Source organism: Notothenia rossii, assembly GCF_949606895.1.
Source record: "Notothenia rossii genome assembly, chromosome: 2".
Taxonomy (NCBI): Eukaryota; Metazoa; Chordata; class Actinopteri; order Perciformes; family Nototheniidae; genus Notothenia; species Notothenia rossii.
In genome coordinates, this window is record NC_136904.1 from 9,743,470 (window position 1) to 9,763,278 (window position 19,809).

The following is a 19,809-nucleotide window of genomic DNA, read 5'->3' on the forward strand; positions in this document are numbered from 1 at the left end:
GACAGGGGGACGGCAATCTTCTGACGCTGTGATTGGGCTGATAAGACCCCCTGTGATGGGAAATTATCTCATTGCTGCACAGCCGCCATCACGCTGCCACCAGGAAGATCCCTGCTCTACTTGGCCAAATCAAATCATTGTCAGCATTAAAGAGGTAATCATTCCACCATCAGCCTCCCTCTCTAAAATCTGAAAGCCATGGGGCTCAGACTGCAGGGGGGCTGTTCAAAATGTAGGAGCTGATGAGAGACATGGGATTGATTCTTTCTATCAATCCTTCTTGCTTTGGTTTGACGTTTGGGGGAAAATGCTAAATCGTCAGAATTTAAGATTCTTACCTCTGACACATCTGTATGCTTACCATGAGCAACTTCTTAGCTTAGCACAGGGGGAAACACGAGGCAACACGTAGTCTGGTTTTGTCAAAATGCAACAAAATGGGCCTACAAGTACTTCAAAGCTCATGGAACAAAATATCCTGTTGCTATCTGCAAAGTATGGCATCCTCAAGGTGACAAGAAATAGTCACATAACTCATAAAAAACACAACATGTCGTACTTCTTCTTTGTTTTTGTACAGATTAAAACAAACTGGTCAGAAACATGCTGGTTGTTTCCCGATTTTTAATAAACTAGGAGCAATGTTTTAATCTTCTTATTCAACTCACAAGATAGGAAATAAGTTTAGAATTTCCTTAAAGAAAGAGTTTCCTCTGTTAAGGTTGTATCACTGCCATATCCAGATGTTGATGATGATTTGAAAAACTAATATATGCGTTTTCTGCCATAATGAAAAGCAATGACAATGCGTTCTGCAAAATCACATTTTTTTTTTTTTAATGACAACCATTTCAGTAGAAAGTTCCATTATTAACTGTGTCTCTGTACAAACTGCACTGTAAATAACTAACCGTCTTTTATATCCCAGCAGAAAGGTTTGAGTGTGAGCCTAATAGCTTCCAGCATTGGAAATATTACAGTAGTAGTAAACTCTGCCCCGAGCTAAACCGAATTGCATCTTCCCGCTTTTTCATTTCACAAATCCTTTCCCCCCCTTTCTCAGTTTCTGATCTGTCTTCACATCGCCAGTCTTTGGTCGTTTTTGTTATCCGTACTTTTCTTTTTCTTTGTGTCCCTCTACGCTTTTATCATGCTATTTATTCCCCCCCCCCTTCTCTCTCATCCAGCTCTCCAAGCAGATGCACATTCTTCCCACATACAGTATGAATAATTCATGTCCCGACAGATATGTCAGCCACTAAATTATACTTTCTAAATATTTATTTCCCCCCCACTATTCACTGTCTGTCTACTACTCAATAACCTTGTGTTGTGTGGTCAAAAGATCTGGGCCATACAGTAAGGCGTCCTGAATTCTGAAATGCTTGCACCCACAGCATGAACAATAGGCAAAAGAGAACGTATCAAAAGCGCATTATAGAGACTGTTCACCTGCTTTATTTGTGATATACTTTCATGAGGGAAAGCTCAGTCTTGCACACGGGAACGTGCATGGGGAGCCATGTAGTAGCTCAGTATTCTGCCACTACGAGACAGGTGGTGTCCTAAAATGACAGCGACAACTTATTACATCTCCGCCAAATTGAGTTGTCATTCACTCAGCATGTAAGAACTGTCACTGTGAGCATAGCATTTAGCCTAAAGCACCTCTGCGCCTGAGTACAGCCTCACACAGCTGCTAGCATGCTGGAGAATCTTAATTTGTATTGCATACAGTCTGCAATAAATACCTTTTCTCAGTATGGAATAAAACACTACACCAGGGATCTTCAATGTCCTTTGCACAGATGACACTTGTGAAATGTCAGGAAGCCAGGGGCCAGAAAATAAACAAAGATCATTCATATTTATCAGATTACATAATAAACATTTAACGAGCCATAACTCATCTTTCTTTGTTTGAAAACTCAAAGACCCAAGGACTGACACTTTGCCTTTATGCAAGATGAATCTACCCTTTAGGTATTTATGAATTTACCCTTTATTTATTTTTATTTTTTAATCATTACGTTTAATCTGGTTTGTATCTTTTATTTTAAATGTATTTATTTTATGTTTTGTGAGCTTATCTCTCTGTACAGCACTTTGGTTTCAAAGTTTTTAAAGTGCTATATAAATAAAGTTGGATTGGATTGATGTGAAAATTGTTAGGGTGAGTGAAACAGGCAGGACCCAAATGCAGATTGAAAAGAGAAAATACCTTTATTTCAAGGTTTAACGCAGACAAACAGAACACTACCCTTTGAACACAGTCACAGATAAACAAAAGACGAACCAACACTGAACACAGGAAGAGACAAGACTAAATACAGGGAGGGGTAATCACGAGACGAGAAACAGCCGGGCAGGGCAGGAGAAACACAAGGGCGACAGGTGAACACAATCAGACAATTAGACACACCAGGGAAACTAACGACAGGGAGGGAAAACACAGGAAGAAGGACCAGAGAATAGACAAGGGGGAAAACACCCATAACCAGACATACAAAACTACAAACGTGACATAACATGAGAATCCTGACAAAAAGGCTTTAATTAATGAAAAAACAAATTTATTTTGATCATCTTTACTACTATTTTTGAATCATTTGTGTTTCCTTTGCGTAGCTCAGTGTTTGATCCCGATGCCCTCTGAAGTATAAAATGGTCAGCATGTCACATGGGCTGGATTTGGCGCATTCAGCTTAAGTTAAGTGTCACTCTTCTAGTGACCTTAGAACAAGTCCTTATTTACAGCTAAGAAATAACTACACTAAGCACACATATACAAAGGTTAATAGAAATACCCAGAGCAAACAATTCATCTGGAAGCAACAGGGATCTGCATTGATCATTAAGTGCTTTATTTTCTAGTGATTTAATTAGGCCATAGTTAGTTAAAAGGGTGCGATTGATTAAAGTCACTATGGTGCATTCTAGCCTATTAAAGCAAGGTCGTTCTCTTGCTCTTAACACACACCATGTTTCTACTGCAAATCTAAAAATACTACAGTATAATGGTAGCATTCTTCATTTGCTTTTGGTCAAACTGTTATATTACCTCTGGGGCTTGTCAACGGTCCTTGACTCAGCAGTAAAAGTTGTGTAGCAGACAAGGAGAAAAGAGGAATGTAACAGGGTTTAGATGAATGCCCTCAGTCAGGTCCAGACTAATGAGAACAGCTCTCACTGTAAGGCAGAATCAGACGTAAGCGCCTCAACTTGTTGACAGCTGTGTCCTTGGGTTGATTGTATGAGGAAATCATGACTTAACCTCTGGAGGCCCCGCAAAGTTTTTGTTGGATGAACATATTTTTTGTATCCTGGGGTTTTTAAGGGCTTGAAAAATCAATCAACGCAGACATGCCTGAGTGACAGTTTCAATAAGGAAACTCTTAAATTGCATATTCTACTAGTTCTCTTACAGCAATAATCCATGTCTCTCTCCTTCTTGGAAATCAATCAAATCTGTAAATGCAAATGTACTTCTCCTCTGATGACTATTTACTGTATTTCCAAAGGTCTTGATTGGGGGATTGAAGTGACGGAACAAAAGATCTCTAGAGCCTCTTCACCCACAAATAATCAGTTTTGGGCCTCTTATTAACTATTCCCCAAAGAGCCATGTTTAATTGCTATGTGTTAATTAGAGACTTCGAGAGGAGGGGCTGCAGAACCCAATTGCCATTTCCTTCTAAAGCCATTTGGGACTGGCATGCCACAACACGCCCATATTCAAGTCCCTCCTGGGCATCCCTGATTTCACAACTACCAACAAACAAACATCACTCACTTATCCCACGCTGACATTTTTTTATCATATATTTTTAAAAACCTGAGAGGATCAGACAGCTTATATAAAATGTTCTTTTAGTCTTTATTATTTTTCTACTTTTAATTGTTTTATAGGTCTTAATCTTTGTTTTTATTTCTGTTGTACCTATATGTTCACTTTGTTTTAGGAGGTTTTTATATTATATTTTGTTGCATTGACTCAGTTATCTTGTGTCTTAGAGAGAAACCATTATTTATTTGTATACATGTTACCTCATTGTGTCTATTAACATTACATTATGTCAGGACCTCGACACAAACTGATGAACCCAAACGCACGACCCAGAGACAAAGTCTTGAATGTAAAAAATGTGTTATCTTTTATGTCAAAGATCAGGTAATTCCTTTTAACAGAGTAGGTACTGGAATTAACAAAAGGCTCACAAGGAGGACAAAACTATGCATAACAAAAGAACTTAAGAAAGAAACTTAAGCCCAAAATAAGCAAAACCTGACATGAGTGAAAGCGACCCTTTCTGAGCTGAGGCTTGGCACGACCATTCGGGGAAACAAACAAGACGAACTGACACAGGACAGGGGAGAGACAGGACTATTTAAACATGAGGCGAGTGGGAACAGGTGGAAACAATCAGGGGCGGGGCAGACACTGATGATGGCGGGAAAACACACAGGGGGAGGAAGAAACAGGGCCTGAAATGAAAGACAAGAGGTAAGTACAAAATAAAACACGTGGGTTTGCTATCTTGGCTCCAAAATGGTGGAATGAGCTCCCCATTGAAATCAGGACAGCAGAAAGCTTACACATCTTCCGGCGCAGACTGAAAACTCATCTCTTTCAACTCCACTTCGAGCGATAGAATGATTAACAAAGCATTTATAAACTAATAAAGGACTGGCTTATCTAAAGCCAGTTGAGTAGCACTTGAAATGTTTTAGCTCTATGAAACCTGATGTACTTATATGATTCTGTTTTCTTCAAGTTTGTATGTTGTTGGTCGAATGTACTTATTGTAATTCTCTTTGGATAAAAGCGTCAGCTAAATGTAAAAACAGGAAATGACGGACAAAACTAACACATTTGACGAGACACGTAACACATTACATGTTACACGCTTTTATCCAAAGCAACTTACATACTCAATACTGCGGGCAATCCCCACAGGAGCAATTTGGGGTGAAGTGTCTTGCCCAGGGACACAACGACATACTGACTGCAGTTGGGGTTTGAACCTGTGCCCCCCTGATCCGAACACCAACGCACTAGTCCACTGCGCCACAGCCTCCCTATTAACCTGATTCATTTTTATATTTTGCTGCGTGTACCTTTTAAAGTTCTTAACAAATAATCTGAGGGGAATTTCTTGTTGTTTGTTTTTAACTTGTGATGTGTTACTTTGTAAAGCACTTTGAGCTGCATGAGTTGTATGAAAAGTGCTGTATAAATAAAGCTTTATTATTATTATTATTATTGTGGGGGAAACTTCTGAAGCAATTGGAAACAGGACTCAGAGAGACACGAGGAGAGCTGGAGCTTTGATGGCAAACACTGACGGTTTATTTGGAGTTACGGCCGGAGAATTCACAAGACAGGTGGTGTGTCATGAGTTGACACAGCGGTCGCCAAACCAATTCTGAAGAACTCTTTCTGCAGCTCGAGGTTTTAACTAGTTAGGAGTGTAATAATCAACATTCTTCATCAGCGGGACTAAAGCAATATGGACCCTGAATCTAACTAGAGCTCTCGTCCATAGGAAATAATGTGCGCCAGGGAACCTCATGGTGGCTTGTGCTCTGTCATAGACTGGCAACAACTATGCGCCCAAGCTTCCCCTCCTTAAGAGAGATAGCAGCAATACCCAAGGCCGTAGACCTATGCCATGAGAAAGGAGACAGTGAGAGGAGAACATTATGAACTTGGTTGGAGGTTGAAAGTTGAATACCTAAGCAAATTATTCCCTAACAATTATTAATATAAAGTAGGTAAGAAAACATGGATCACAAGTCACCTACAAATGAATGAGATAATCTCTTTTGTTCGGTGTCCCTATCCCCATGTCTGTATATTTCCACAGTAGAGGGCCGTGATAAGCAGCGGCTTACAGGGATCTGGAGTGGCAGGCAGACCCTGTATGCACACAGTCACACGTGCCGCCATCTTGTGCCCCCTATCTGGAGCCATGTAATTCTCGTTGTGTGACAGTGGTTCTCAACGTGCCTGAGACAAGAGGGAGGAATCCTTGAGGGAATTTGGCAGATGCTTAACCCACTCCAGCTCACCATGTTTCAGATTGTAATGCAGCAGAACTGCTCACTGGGTATTACAGGAGTTCAATGAGGGGATGAGAGACCAACAGATAATTGAATGCTATTATTACTGGGGAATTATTATAATACAGGAGTATGTACTACAGTATTATACTAACAATTACAGTATTCGACTATGGTGTAATTGAGGTTTATCCTTCTTCTACTTTCAAGTTAGAGATATCAACCTAGGGTTACAAGAAAACACTGATGTTAAAGAAAAAAGAGACAAAGCAAACCACTATTGTTCATCACAGTTCAAGTCTTATTTCATATTTTAGAATACATAATATAAACAGTTGAAGAATAAACATTTAATTGATTTGACCAATTGTTCTAGTCACTTATCAAGCAACCAATGCCACAATAATATATGATTTCAGTTTTTTAAATGATGGTATTTGTCTGCATTTTTTGTTTCCTATTATTTAAAATTGCTATTTGGTGAGAATAATCAAGGTGAACATTTCATTTCAGGACATTGTTTTTGCCTTATTTGATTATTTAATGGATAAACTGATCTTTTGACTTCAAGAAAATAGTTGACAAAACATGAAATAATCGAATCTAATTGATACAGAATAACATAATGTGGCTTTTGTAATGTAGAAATACCTACTGTAAGTAACACCCAGTTACGAGCACCGTCAGTACACGGGAGTCATTAGGAAAATATGACGCTATGTCCCGCTTCTGTTTTTATTCCGTTCTGATATGAACTCCCGCAGATACATGTGCAACAAATTGAGTTGTAATCAGGTAGAAAAAGCTTTGATATTCCGCATGAAAGGCTCTGTTTACACGCGGCAAAAGACTGGCATCAGAAGGATATTTTTAGCCGAGTGAAAATCAATCTGATAAAGCTATTTTTCATCTCAGCAGGAGCCACACTTCAACCCCTAGTATTTAATGTGATTGTTGGCCTCTTTACTTTGTGTAACAGTTAACGGGCAGCCTCATTCCTTTTTAAGAGCTCATTGAAGTCGGCTTGCTAGCTTCTGACAGCCCGGGCATTTATCACATGGTGCCACATTGTAATAGAATTCTATTCAGGAGAGATTATACCCAGGCTTTCTGATGATAATTTCACCATCTTTGAGCGGAGAGCTTTCTTTTTCTCGTCCTCGTTTCCCATTTCCCATCTGTAATCTTCTGAGATGTCCTAATAGACTGATTCTCTTCATCATATTCAAAGGGGGGTCACTCATTTGTTTCCGAACTCAAATGTAAACCTTTACCTGGGCATCACCTCTGCAGGCAAACTGTAAAGAGGGTCTCGTGGCTATATGTGAAGTGGAGCTACCATGTTGTACTCATTAAAGATCATTTACAGTGGATTAATGCAGAGGCTGTATCATCACATCCAGTATGAGGAATTGTAATGTGGCGATAGTGCTGAAAAGCTCAACATTTATCCACCTTTAAAAAAGAAATGTTGTTGCCATTTAGCTGTTAATGCTTGCAAATTCAATATACAATGCAACTGTGATACACTGTAAACTGGGGGGGGGGCAAACTCAAGGCCCGGGGACCAAATCCGGCCCGCGACTTCATTTTATGTGGGCCCACAAGAGCTTGCAAAGAATATAATATGTTTGTTATACGGTTACATGGTGATTTACAGAAGCACGTTGCCCATAAACGACATGGAGCACAATGCATCTCAAATTAGACTTTTTTCCCAGATTTGACTTTTTTTTCAAAATGTCACTTTTTTTTTTATTTTGCTTTCTTTTAAAATCATTTTGGGACAATCTCACTGAAGAGACTTGCAATTAATTGCCCTAGACTTCTGCTTTCAGACCAAGTTAATTATGAAGTTATTACCCTATCCGATAATAATCCAATACAGAGGCAATGATGTAATATAATACATTATTTTATATATATTAAATATTTATATATGTCTTTTTATATTGTCTTAAAGTTACAACCAGCCCTTTGAGTGCAACCATAATGTTAATGTGGCCCGAGATGAAATTGAGTTTGACACCCCTGCTGTAAACTAATGCTCAATTGTATATCTACATTTGAATTTTGTTATTGCTGTTTAATAAGCCGGACCATCAATACACAGGCCAATGATTTATCCAAGGCCGGGGAGTGTTATGCCGTAGTCACAGCGTACCTCCTTATCTCTCACCAATTCCAACTAAGGCCCCAGCGGGGACCTTGCTCCCTGCGTGTTTCCTGTCTCTGTCTGTGTATTTGCTTGTTCCGATGAACCGAGCCTCCCCCAAATTTTCTTTTTCTTTGGTGTCTATATCTACGCCGGGATCCGGAGTCGAGGCTGATCCTCTTGCTGTGGTCCTGTGCCCTCGATCCTTTATCCTGAGTTCTGGATTAAGTCGTGGGCTTCGGGTCGTGGCTGAACTTGTCTCTGCGGTCCTGCCTGGGTCTCGTCATGCTGCTTCCCTGATGGCTCCCACAGGATTGTTGACATCCTCGTGGATTCATCTTCTTATTACAGACACATGCATTTCCAAACATTCGGTCTACCTACTGTAAAATGTATTGTCTTTTCGATTTAGACACGGCATCTATTGCACGTCTGACCGTCCTGGGAGAGGGATCCCTTCTCTGTTGCTCTCCCTGAGGTTTCTCCCATGTTCCCCTTTAAACTGTGGGGTTTTTCCTTGTACGATGTGAGGTTCTAAGGACAGAGGTTGTCGTTTTCTGATACTGATATTCAGCACAAACGGTGCAGTTGTATTTACTGTATAGTGTCCTTTCTGTAAGGTAATTATTATATGTACAGCACTTTGGCTCGACCAAAAATCGTTTTAAAAATGTGCTATATAAATAAAACTTGATTTGATTTGATATGTGGCTACACTGCAGACAAGCCACTCATGCTTCGTCACTGACTGATCTTGTATGCAAATGATTCAGTTTTGCTGAATGCCTCTGTGGAATATCAACAGGGAGCATGTTTGGCTTCTCAACACAAAAACTCCAAACAAAGTACAGAGAGCTTGGCAACAATCAAAGACGGCGGCTCTCGAGCATTGGCTAATGAGTCGAAATGTCTAAATCTTTATATTTCATGGTCTGTAATCTGCAACATCAGCTATGCATGTGTTAAGTCAGCACGCCAAGTTAAGTGTCTCTTCTGAACACTGCAGTGCTGTTTGGAAACAAACAAAGGAATAGGGCCGAGATCAAAATGCTTGTCATGGCAGAGCATTTAGGAAAACATACCCTTTGAATTTTCTTTACACTCTTAAATGAAAAACAACCAATCCTTTTTGGATTGAATGTGTTACAAACACACACTGGTTATGATGAGAATTAAAGCTTGTCAGTGTCCTATGATTACACACCTGTGAGTTCAATAACAATCATAAGAGTGCCTTGACAACAGAGCACAGATTAATACAAACAGATACACTATTATTCATTATGTAGAAATCTAAGGAAAGCCTTTTCTTCTTTGAACAGTGTTTCTATCTGATATTTCAAAGCAGTGGACGACATTTTTTTTTTTTTTACTGCATTACCTTTACCCTCAGAGACCCACATAGGTAATTGCCGTTTTTGTATATTTTTGTGTTTTGCCTTATAAATGGTAATTTCTTTACAGTATAATCAAGTTTTACATATCTCAGATATCAGCATAACCTCAGCTAATGATATACAGTATATGTCAATTAGAGACTTATAGACTGTGGATTCTTACCCAATGTGTGCCATATATCCCTCTACCAGGCTATAGTGGATTTGTTGGTCAATGTTTGTAATAATCAAGCTATTTATATTGACCTTATTTCAGTCATACCATTGCCACATTGTGCATGTTTAGGTAGATCACATGGAACAGCTTTATTTTACTTTAACTAATATAACAACATAGAATATCTCTGTCTAAAAACAGATGTGTATAATAACTCGGTGTATGATGGCTGCTGTGTTGGTGGCGTCTCAGCAGGTTTCTCTCCAGGCTCAGCAGACAGGAACAGCTGTCTCCGTCATGGCGGCCCTATGAGAACAGCCTCCTGTCTTCCCAGAACTCCAGGGATTGACCAACGGATTGTCCACTTCTTGAGTGCATGGATTATGGTATTAGTCACACGGAAAAGCAGAGCGAAATCTCCAGGAAGCAGATCTCATTGTCACACAACTGATGCGAGGGCCAATGACAAAAAGCTCTGTGTCTTTGAAGGAGCTAACCCTGATAAGAAGGGAGGAGGAGTGGGTATAGTAGGAACTGCTACTATCTGGCTCCCACAGCCAGATGAGCACAAAGTGAACTCGGAGAACACCTTATCACTGAGGCAAGATAAATGAAAGAATTTGCACTCGTGAAAATTAATTGCAGTCTCCCGTAATAACCTTTTTGCAAGCACGCACCGTGGGAAGCTGGGGAGCCTTTTTTAGCAGGCTGGGGGATTCTTAAGGAGCCTTAGGGGGTGATCCCAGGAGCGGCTGCAAATGGCTTCGGTACCGCATGCTGACTGGTGCTCAGACAGGACAGCTGTTCAGGGTACTTGGCAACAAAACATCTCTAAAAGCGGAGCAGCAGACGAGTGGAGAGTGCTGAGCTGGGAGAGGGTTTGCTCCCCTTTCATTAAACAGATCAGCAGCATTAAAGCCATTTCAAACCAAGCACGTACTTTCGGAATAATGGGCCTTTTGAAACAGTTGGCAGTCCCCTCATCAACATGAAATAATGTACAACAAACACTGACGACTACCTCAAAAACATATGGCTGGAGACCGGCCAGCAGCTGGGATGCTATGAAGATGGTGATGTATCTGGTATTGACTGCGTAAGGAACAGGTCTATTCCACAATATCATTACACTTGGGATCATAGGCGGAGTTTGACATTTGCGCTTGGGGGAGCAAACCTTTTTTACTGACGTCAGTACACAGTCCCAACTATTGCGTGGGGTGCTACGGATACAGTGGCAATAAAGCCAACGCTCACCGCACTGAGTATGACTTTTCCATGCCCGCCACACACACGCTCATATGGAAGGGGCGGTCTCTCCCCCCAACAACAGTGCATTACATAACTGTAAAGCTGATCATAACTGTGCACATCTTATACTTATTTGATAACTGCTATATCCCTTGGTTACTTGAACACGCTGCAATATTATTAACGAGTGTCCTACCTTATTAAAATATTGATATAGGCCTACGAAATATTTGTATTGGAACAGTTTTCGACGTAGTAATGCAGTAACATATTTCAGCCACTAGGCCCCCCCATGCTTGGGATCAGGTTAGTTATTGCGTTAAGCCCCTTAAACAATACACACCTGAACTAGAATGCATGGTTGTCATTTGAATGCAGATTTCCCATATTTACGTACAGCAGCACTCTGGTGAAAAACGTTTTTTTGTCATGTACCTACTCACATGGTATATTTTTTGTATTTTTCACCTTTTAAGCTGGTGGGAATCTGGTGGAGAACTAGTTTCTATATTACTCACCCCAGGATTAGTGAGGTGTTAATTTATCCAGTGCCCTTTTTCTCCTTTGGAAGATGTAGCATCACTCACCCATTACGTCATCTAATCTGCTCCTTTGCTCATCTCCGGTTCCTTTTCTCTGCCCTCTTTTCCTCCCACTCTACCTCTTTAATTTGGGTGGGGTTTCTGGAACCTCTGCCTTGATTCTCTCAATGTCATCCTGTCGCATCTCCTCACCACATTCGAAGGGCAATGAGGCAGCCTGGCAGCTCAGCTCATTATCGCCCACACTGGGCCCACACAGGGCAGGCCACCGTGGAGCTCCTCTCGGGCCCTTACGGCCAGCTGCTAGGGCTCCGTGTCCCTCGACTGGGGAGGCTGGGGTTCCTGTCTCTATACGGATGGTTCAACCGCAAACAAGCCCATCCAGACAAAAAAAAAGTATGTTGCAGAAGCTGCAGGATGTGGCCAACTTTCCCGTTTAGCATGCCATATTGCTGTCCAAAGAAAACCCTTTAAATGTATCTCAAAGTAAATTCTTACTGTCTTCTCCCAATTGTTTTCAAGTGAAACAAAGACACAGTACATTGTGAGATGAAAGGCAATGATAGGAAAAACCTTTTGCCAAAATGTCAAAATTCATTTAGTTTCTTAGACTGTAATTCAAATCTGAACATGCAGCCATGATAAATATGTGCTTTTGTGTAATTTCCCTTTTCTATTTATTTATTATTAGTATTTTTTATTGGTGGTGGGGTGTGAAATATACTGCCATGTTTGGGATTTGAACCCTCATACCCACAGTAACTCTGGATATGGGCTGCCTGTTCTAACCACTGAGCAATACAGCTACCCAGTTAACCTTTACGTTGGCTGGAAATGTTAAAGATTTTTCCTTCCCTTTAAGTCATCTTTTGATCATTGTCTGTCGGTCCATAGGTACAACAGAAACAAACAGAACCTACATAGCAACATTATACTTCCTCTTAACATCATCCAAAGCATTATTGGACCGGTAATGGCATTATTGGACCGGTAATGTTTATTTGTTTTAATCTACTATTTATTTAATTTGTTTTGGTTCATTAGCCTTGATGAAACTGCAACACCTAGATATCAATGTATTAAATGGCTGCACAAACATCAAGATAATTCAATTGGGGTCGAACTGCTACATTGACAAAATAAATAGAGCTTTAAGATTAGTGCGAGCATCCTGCCTTGCCACCACTGTCCTCTCTGAAAGTAAAGTAGGGCAACACACGTCAGAAACACCACATCTTGACTTACCTTCTCCTGGTACTGCCGTCGAGATGAGTCTAGGGATTGGATCAGCGCGGTGGCGTGTCCCACAAACATGGCGTAGCAGGTAGCTCCCACAATCATGCTGAGGATGGTCAGCCACACGTCTGTCATGCCCACCGGGGGGTACATGCCATACCCAATACACAGCATGTGGCTCATAGCTTTGAAAAGTGCGTAGGAGTACTGCTGTCCCCATGTGTCATTCTGGATGAAAACAGAAGAGGGTAAATTAGGGTAGAGTAAATTGCAACGTTAATCTTTCCATCTTTCCCACTCCCCCCCCCCCCCCCCCCCCCCCCCCCCTCACTCTCATTAGGGGGGTGATGGCACATTAAAGGTCAATGAGCACCCTGACAGTTGACACACATCCATTTGCTTAAGACAAAACAAATGGCAGACGTCCACCTCGGACCGCCTTGGTTCAATACAGAGCAGATGGCAGGGTAAAACATTCTTTTCAATATGCAAACATTTGAAGCGAGCAGACATTTGGGTGAGAGCCTGAAACAGAGCCCTGAGAATGGGCGGATGGAGCGTGAGACACAAGAGGCTTGCATGTCGGAAAGTAGGTCAGCTATTTAGAAAAATGTGATTTCTCCACAAGTTTTCTCATTTGTAGATAAATTGCCCCTTTTCCTTTAGATCCCGGTGGTAGTTCATGGCGAATCAATATCAACTCTCTCCTGGGGGTGACATGTCCAAATTGCTTTCAAACTCATTTCCACAGCGGTAAAAAGTCGGGAGAGATAGCAATTTTATTAGTGACCTCTTGAAAAGGTAAGGAGCGATGACCCAGTAAGGTAATGGGACAGCTACTGTAAAAGAAGACAAAACGAGTCCTCTAATGATTCTAATCAGAGCCAAACCAACCGTGACTGAGTCAATACAAACTCTTTGTCTAGCAGGTAATGTAAGCAAAACACGAGGAGCTTTCCATCAGAGAGTTGCCTGCCCTCGAGGCTTGAATTAATTCACAAAGATATATTTGTTACTCTGTCACACTGAGAGCCATTCTTTTAGTAATGCAATTAATTAGACAGTGTTTACTGTGCGAAACAAAACAAACTCCATGTTGATGGTAATGAGAGGCTACAGCTCTCACACAGGATTTGAAACCAAGTACATTATGAGTGTTCCTGCTCACATCTCAGGGCCTCTGCACTCCTAAAGGACTGTTTGTAGGTGCAGAAACCTGGGGACGAAGAAAATAATTCTGCTATAACGCTCTGTGGAAGTTTTGGAAAACACAACTCTGTGCTGTAACAACAAAAGAGTAGAAAATACCTTAAAGGGCCCATGTCATGCTTTTCTGGTTATTACCCGTCCCCTTGTGTGTTATGAAGCTTTCTCTGCATGTAAACGGTCTGCAGAGTCACAAACCCTCAAAGTACACCCTGTAGCGAGTAAAACTCTAACACAGAAAAGACCTGTCTATGCTGCCCCAGAACGCTTCGTCGGATATTTCTCTTTTTCCATAGTTTACTTCTTGGGTATAGTGACGTCACGTAACGTCCATGGAGCCGTTACGTTGGACCAATCTGCGGACTTCCTCACACACACACAGTCGGAGGGACGTTGCGAGGCTCGCTGCTGCGAGGAGCGGACAGTGTGAGCCGGCTCACTGGTGTCGGGTCGGCGAGACACCGCGGAACTCAGCCTGAGCACACACACAAACTCCCAGCCAGGCTGCGGGTGTGTGTGTGTTTCGGGCTGTGTCTCGCTGTCTCGCAGACGGCCACTGGGCTCACAGGGAGGGGGGGGGCAAGGAGCTCCAACAAGCCGTTTAGGACAGAGAGTGAATACACACTATACAGAGATGCTGTGTGAGAAACCAATGTGAGTTTGGAAAATTGCACAATGTACATTTATTTTAGTAGACCTCAACAATAGAAAGTAGAAATGGCCGACATGGGACCTTTAATATAATCTCCATATAATTTCGCCAGAACTGCTTGAAATACTCTTGTGACAATTAACATGTGATCCCATATCCCAAAGTTGCTGAGTGGATGTACGTATTAAAAGATTTAAGTAATGAAAGACTCGATTTTACATTTTTAATAGCAGTAAGTAGAGGTTAAAGTAGAGCTGCTATTAAAAAACCTAGTAAGAGTAAAGGCAACATTTCTCTGAAAATGTAAACGTTTAAAACATAAATATATGTTCCCTTTCTTTGTTGTGGATTTGTGGATTATTCCGTTTTTTTTTGGGACCCGCATTGCACAATCATATCCTTGTTTTCAAAGCTGCAGACAAATATAGAAAATGTAATCTTCATCCATGCATAATGTACTATACCTTCATGATGAGTCACATTTGACATTATGTTGCCTGACAGCTCAGCCTTATGATACTTAAAATGATCCCATTGCAACTTGGCTTTATGCATATTGAACTAATAATAAAATGCATCTGTCATAGCGGTGAAGCTGAAACAAGTGGAAGGGGAAATTGTATGCTATTAAAAAGTCTGAATGTAAACATTTTTGCTTTAATCATATTAATCCAGGTAACTGAAATAATAGGCTGCTGATTTGATCCCCGGTCCTGACGCTGTCCCTGAGCAGGACCGCCTCACCTGACCGTGTGTGTCTCTGCAAAGTCAGGTATGGAAAACAAGCTAAAAGTTGCTAATGGATGTAACATCTCAAGGGACAGTGGTTTGCAACATCTGTCATTTCCTATGATTAAATATAACAAGTGAGCATGTCAGGGAGCCAGCGAGGCATGATGAACCAAATGCATCATACCTTGAGCGATGTAACTACTCATGTGACATCTGTTCTTGCACGGAGAGCTGAACATACAGCTGACGAGAAGCTGCTTCGTGTGAAACTCAGAATCCTTGAATTGTTGTTTTGTTGCCTAAACTTAATCTGTCATCGTTTTTATAAAACATTTAGTATTTTGTGTGTGATTTAAATTATTACGAACAAAAAGTCATAAGCCTGTATTAAATTAAGTTGTAGAAAAAATGTGTTTATTTTTCTGCAAAGAGAATTGAGTAGGATCTGATCGTTATATGGACACTGAACCTATAGATGCAATTAATTGAGGAAAACCTTGGTTTGAAATGTCACCAATAAAACTATACAATCCAAGAAGCTTCAATTCAACCGCGTGGACGGCTTTCAATTGTTTACCAAAATGAGTTGCCTACCTCACTAAAGCCCTGTTGGCACTTCCATCGACACGTATGTTGATAAGCTATCAGTTAGGGAACAACTGCTCTCGGAGGTGTTGCTTAACGGTTAACTATCTGTGGATTTATTGGTTGGTTGAACTGAAGAGAGAAGCAGTCACTGATGTCAGATCAATCGCTAATAACGCCCCAACCACAAAACCTGACAATAACTCGGATTTCTTTGGTGCTGCACTCTTGCCTATTTAACATGAGAGCCATCAGCTGCGGGTTATTCAGAGTCGCACATCAGGTGTGACACAGTGCGCCTCCGTAAGCAAATAAAAAAGAACTCTATTATGAGTCCGGCTTTAAAAGAGACTCCAGCAGCTGTTTTAAGAATAACGCTAAATTAAAGCACAGCATAAGCGCTCGCTGGAAACCGTCAATATTCTACCAATATTGAATGAGGCTATTTGTCCTCCTTAGAAAATCAATGTGCCCCACACAGCCTATGTGTCTCTCCCCTCACAATATGGACAGATGTCAGGAGCTCCAAATAAATAAAAATAATCCGCAAATTGAATAAATGTGGGCAAACGCAGCAGATAAATATATTTGATTTAGGGCTTAAAATGACAGATATGCGATGCAATCTTTCCCAGGATGCTAAAGGGTTTTAGTACAGTAATTACTGAAGCTGACAGATGAGATAAGACAGGACTTAATCTGATTCCAACAGGCAGGAGGACTCTGTGCAGGAGAGACACTTACCACCATCTTATTCTTGGACACCCAGCAGTCGGCGGGGAAGTCCTGCAGCATGGGCACCAGGAACTGCAGGCAGCCGTCCCAGTGACACAGCAGCAGCATCATGCCGATCAGGTTGACGATCCTCACCATGGCGCTGGCGAGGTCATAGGTCATGTGGAAGATCTGAGTGGTGGGAAAAGAAGGAACCAGGAAACGGGTTAGGATAGGATGATTCAACAGTGAAATCCCTCAATCTCGCTAGATTACAAAGCACACAGAAGGGAGATTTTCCTCCTCCACAAGCACGATTTCTGGGTTTATTCTTTCCTCACTTCCTGCTTAGTGTGTGTGCTTCAGGAATCAAAGAATCAATGTACGTAGCATGCAGAAACCATGGCTTCTTCACAGTGCACACAGATGAGCTGGTGGATGCAGATGTTGCATTTGAGAGCGGTCCAATGGGGATGGTCGGCAGGCTGGGAGCAGAGCTTTGTGTCCCCTGCTGCTGACTCGCTCTTATCATCAGCCACTCAGACAAACACAATAATGCTACCAGGGTAGAGGTTGCTGTGCTCCTGGGGTGAGAGCGTTCACAGGCTGAGTTTGTTAATCCTAATGATAAATATACTCATAAGGCGCTCCAGGACTTGTGGGCCTGTGTAGATTTTTAATGGCCTCAACCATTCAAAGCCTCTTAATCCCATTGAAGACCACGGTGTGCACTGCTAACCGCTCCTTATTAAAATCCACTCGGCGCCTTTTAAGCGCTTGTGACTGAGAGGCGATATTTCAAGCCTTGCTTTGTTGTTTGGCGAGATGTAATGCAGAACACACACATCTACATATTTGTCACCCAAAGTTAAATCTTCCTAAAGCATTGGGCAGGTTTTATTTTTGTTCGGTTTCCATCTGAAAGCAAACAAATGTGAGTATGTGTGTGTGTGTTTGTGCATGTGTGTGTAACATCTGTGTGTGTTCTCTCTGTGTGTGTCAAGAAGGAGGCAGGGATCAGGATGGTGGTTTTTCAGGACATTGCGAGTACGGCTGCATGATCAAATCACATCAGTTTAGCTCCGTCAACAAGCCAGCATGAAGCCAGAGGTATGCCCGGGAACATGTGTCTGTGCAGGGATGGGAAACCGGGATCTGTTGGAGTGGACACACACACTCTTTGAACGTCCTCACAAACACACGCTGCAACTCAACACACTGTCCCTTTCCTTTCTTCTTTGGGCTTTTGTCCAAAATGTTTAGCCTGAGGCGTTTTACAGCACCTAAGCTGAATCATTCGCTCAGCTGCACCTTTTCTCTCTCAACCCACCAAATCCCTTAATTTTCTACACTTCTGTTCACCGCAATTCTGAGCTCATGTTTGTGTATTTTCCTTAAACTATGGTAAATACTTTATGTTATAATGTCAAATTTCCTGCTGGAGTCCTAATGGCATTCCTTAACATTAAAGTGTTAAATTCGCTCTGTGGCTGATGAATAAATCACGAGGCGCCCCTCTCCACTTCCTACTTTGAGCGTGATGTATTTTTCATTTGTGAAATCCTATATTTCCAGACAGGAAAAGGAAGCAATAAAAAACATTGATTTTAAATCTTTGAAAACGTCTTAAGCCAGACGTGAATTTAAATAGAGCAATTACTGAGACATGAAGGACTGACAAAGATAGTACGCATAAAAGCGCACATATGTTGTTTACTATTTAAATTAGTCGTTTGAGATTCTGACGTAATTAGCATAGACGTTTTACATTTAGCCTCAGGCTGTTTGCACATTTGATCTCTTTATCATTGGTATGTTGATGGTGATATTTAAATGTAAGGGGGAGATATAACATCTCACATTCTCACGTCTTAGTGGATTCGATTTCTGTTGAATTTCCAGCTTGCTTGGACTGAGAATGAACATGAACTGTGAATTTGGAGACTGATAGACACTGCAGCTTTAAAAAAGAAATAAAAAGGTTTAAAAAAAGAAATCTTTTTAATATGATTTTAATCTCATTCTATGTTGCATACTTTTTATTGTGGTAATGTGAAAGTAACAGGAACAAAATGGAGACTTACTGTATTTCTTTATTATTGTGATTCTTGGATTAGGTTTCTGAATACCATTTTTTAACAGATTATAATTAATTGTATTAAAAATGTGTTTAAAATAACCCTCCCAACACTGCTTACGGAGCATGGGATGATCCACTGTCTTTAGTGTGTCGTGCGGTCCGTCCCATTGCTTTGTGTCCCTGAATCTGTCAATAAACGGAATACTACTGGACTCAATACAGAGTCAGGATATTTCTGAAGCAGGTTCAATTCCTTACAATATCTGGTGGGGGTTCCGACTGTCCAACAGTAACATTTCGAATGTAGATTTGCCCTCGAAAGGCCTCTGGCACTTCACCACTGTGTGGAGGGTAAAGCCTATGAGAACTGTCACGGGTAATGCCATGCAAATCTCCAGTTTGTAACCCAAAGTGCGCTGTCACCAGAGGAAGGTGATTCCCCTATCTCTCTCCACAGCTGTAATCAATTCAAATACACCCCGGCCAAGCAGGAACAGACTTTGCAGTTTACCAAAAATTGTTCCCGAGATTGGCTCTGTTAGAAGGTTGTTAAAGGATCATTACTCTGAGGCAGGGAAATGAGGTGTCGGTATATCTCCCCCTCTCCTTTTGTTTCCGTCGCCTCTTGTGAATTAAAAAAACAGCTACAGACATCAGGACGAAAGCGCTCTGCGAATTGAACATGCACTGTTCCGTAAAAAATGCACACGTGCAGAACATGTAACAGCAACACACAAATGCATGCACTGTTTGCATTCCATAACATGGCGTGTTACATGGAGGATGATGGATTGCTGACCACTTTATTTTTAATTGATAGGGACTCAAAGTGAGCCTGGCAGTATCAGCATCAGCATAAACAGGAGAGCTTTGATTGATGAGGGTATGGAGACGCAACACAACAGCTTGTTGTTACTCTCACTACCCTCATTAGGCTCCACATATGAGAGGCCATGCTCAAATCCACTTGCTTTTTTTTAATCAAAAACACGGGTCACATCACGTAACCTATAGGCCGTCAAAGGCAATGTTTCGTAAA

The 19,809-nt window shown here is 41.3% G+C and overlaps 1 protein-coding gene across 1 annotated transcript in view; it reads right to left on the reverse strand.

Annotated features, from left to right (window-relative positions):
- Positions 1 to 19,809, reverse strand: part of hcn4 (hyperpolarization activated cyclic nucleotide-gated potassium channel 4) — a gene marked incomplete at its 5' end in the record, with an annotated part of 71,805 nt that overhangs the window by 21,083 nt on the left and 30,913 nt on the right. Inside the window, 2 exons of the mRNA XM_079663226.1 lie at positions 12,811 to 13,029; positions 16,721 to 16,882. Of these exons, the coding sequence (XP_079519352.1) occupies positions 12,811 to 13,029; positions 16,721 to 16,882 (381 nt within the window). The remainder of the gene's footprint in view (positions 1 to 12,810; positions 13,030 to 16,720; positions 16,883 to 19,809) is intronic.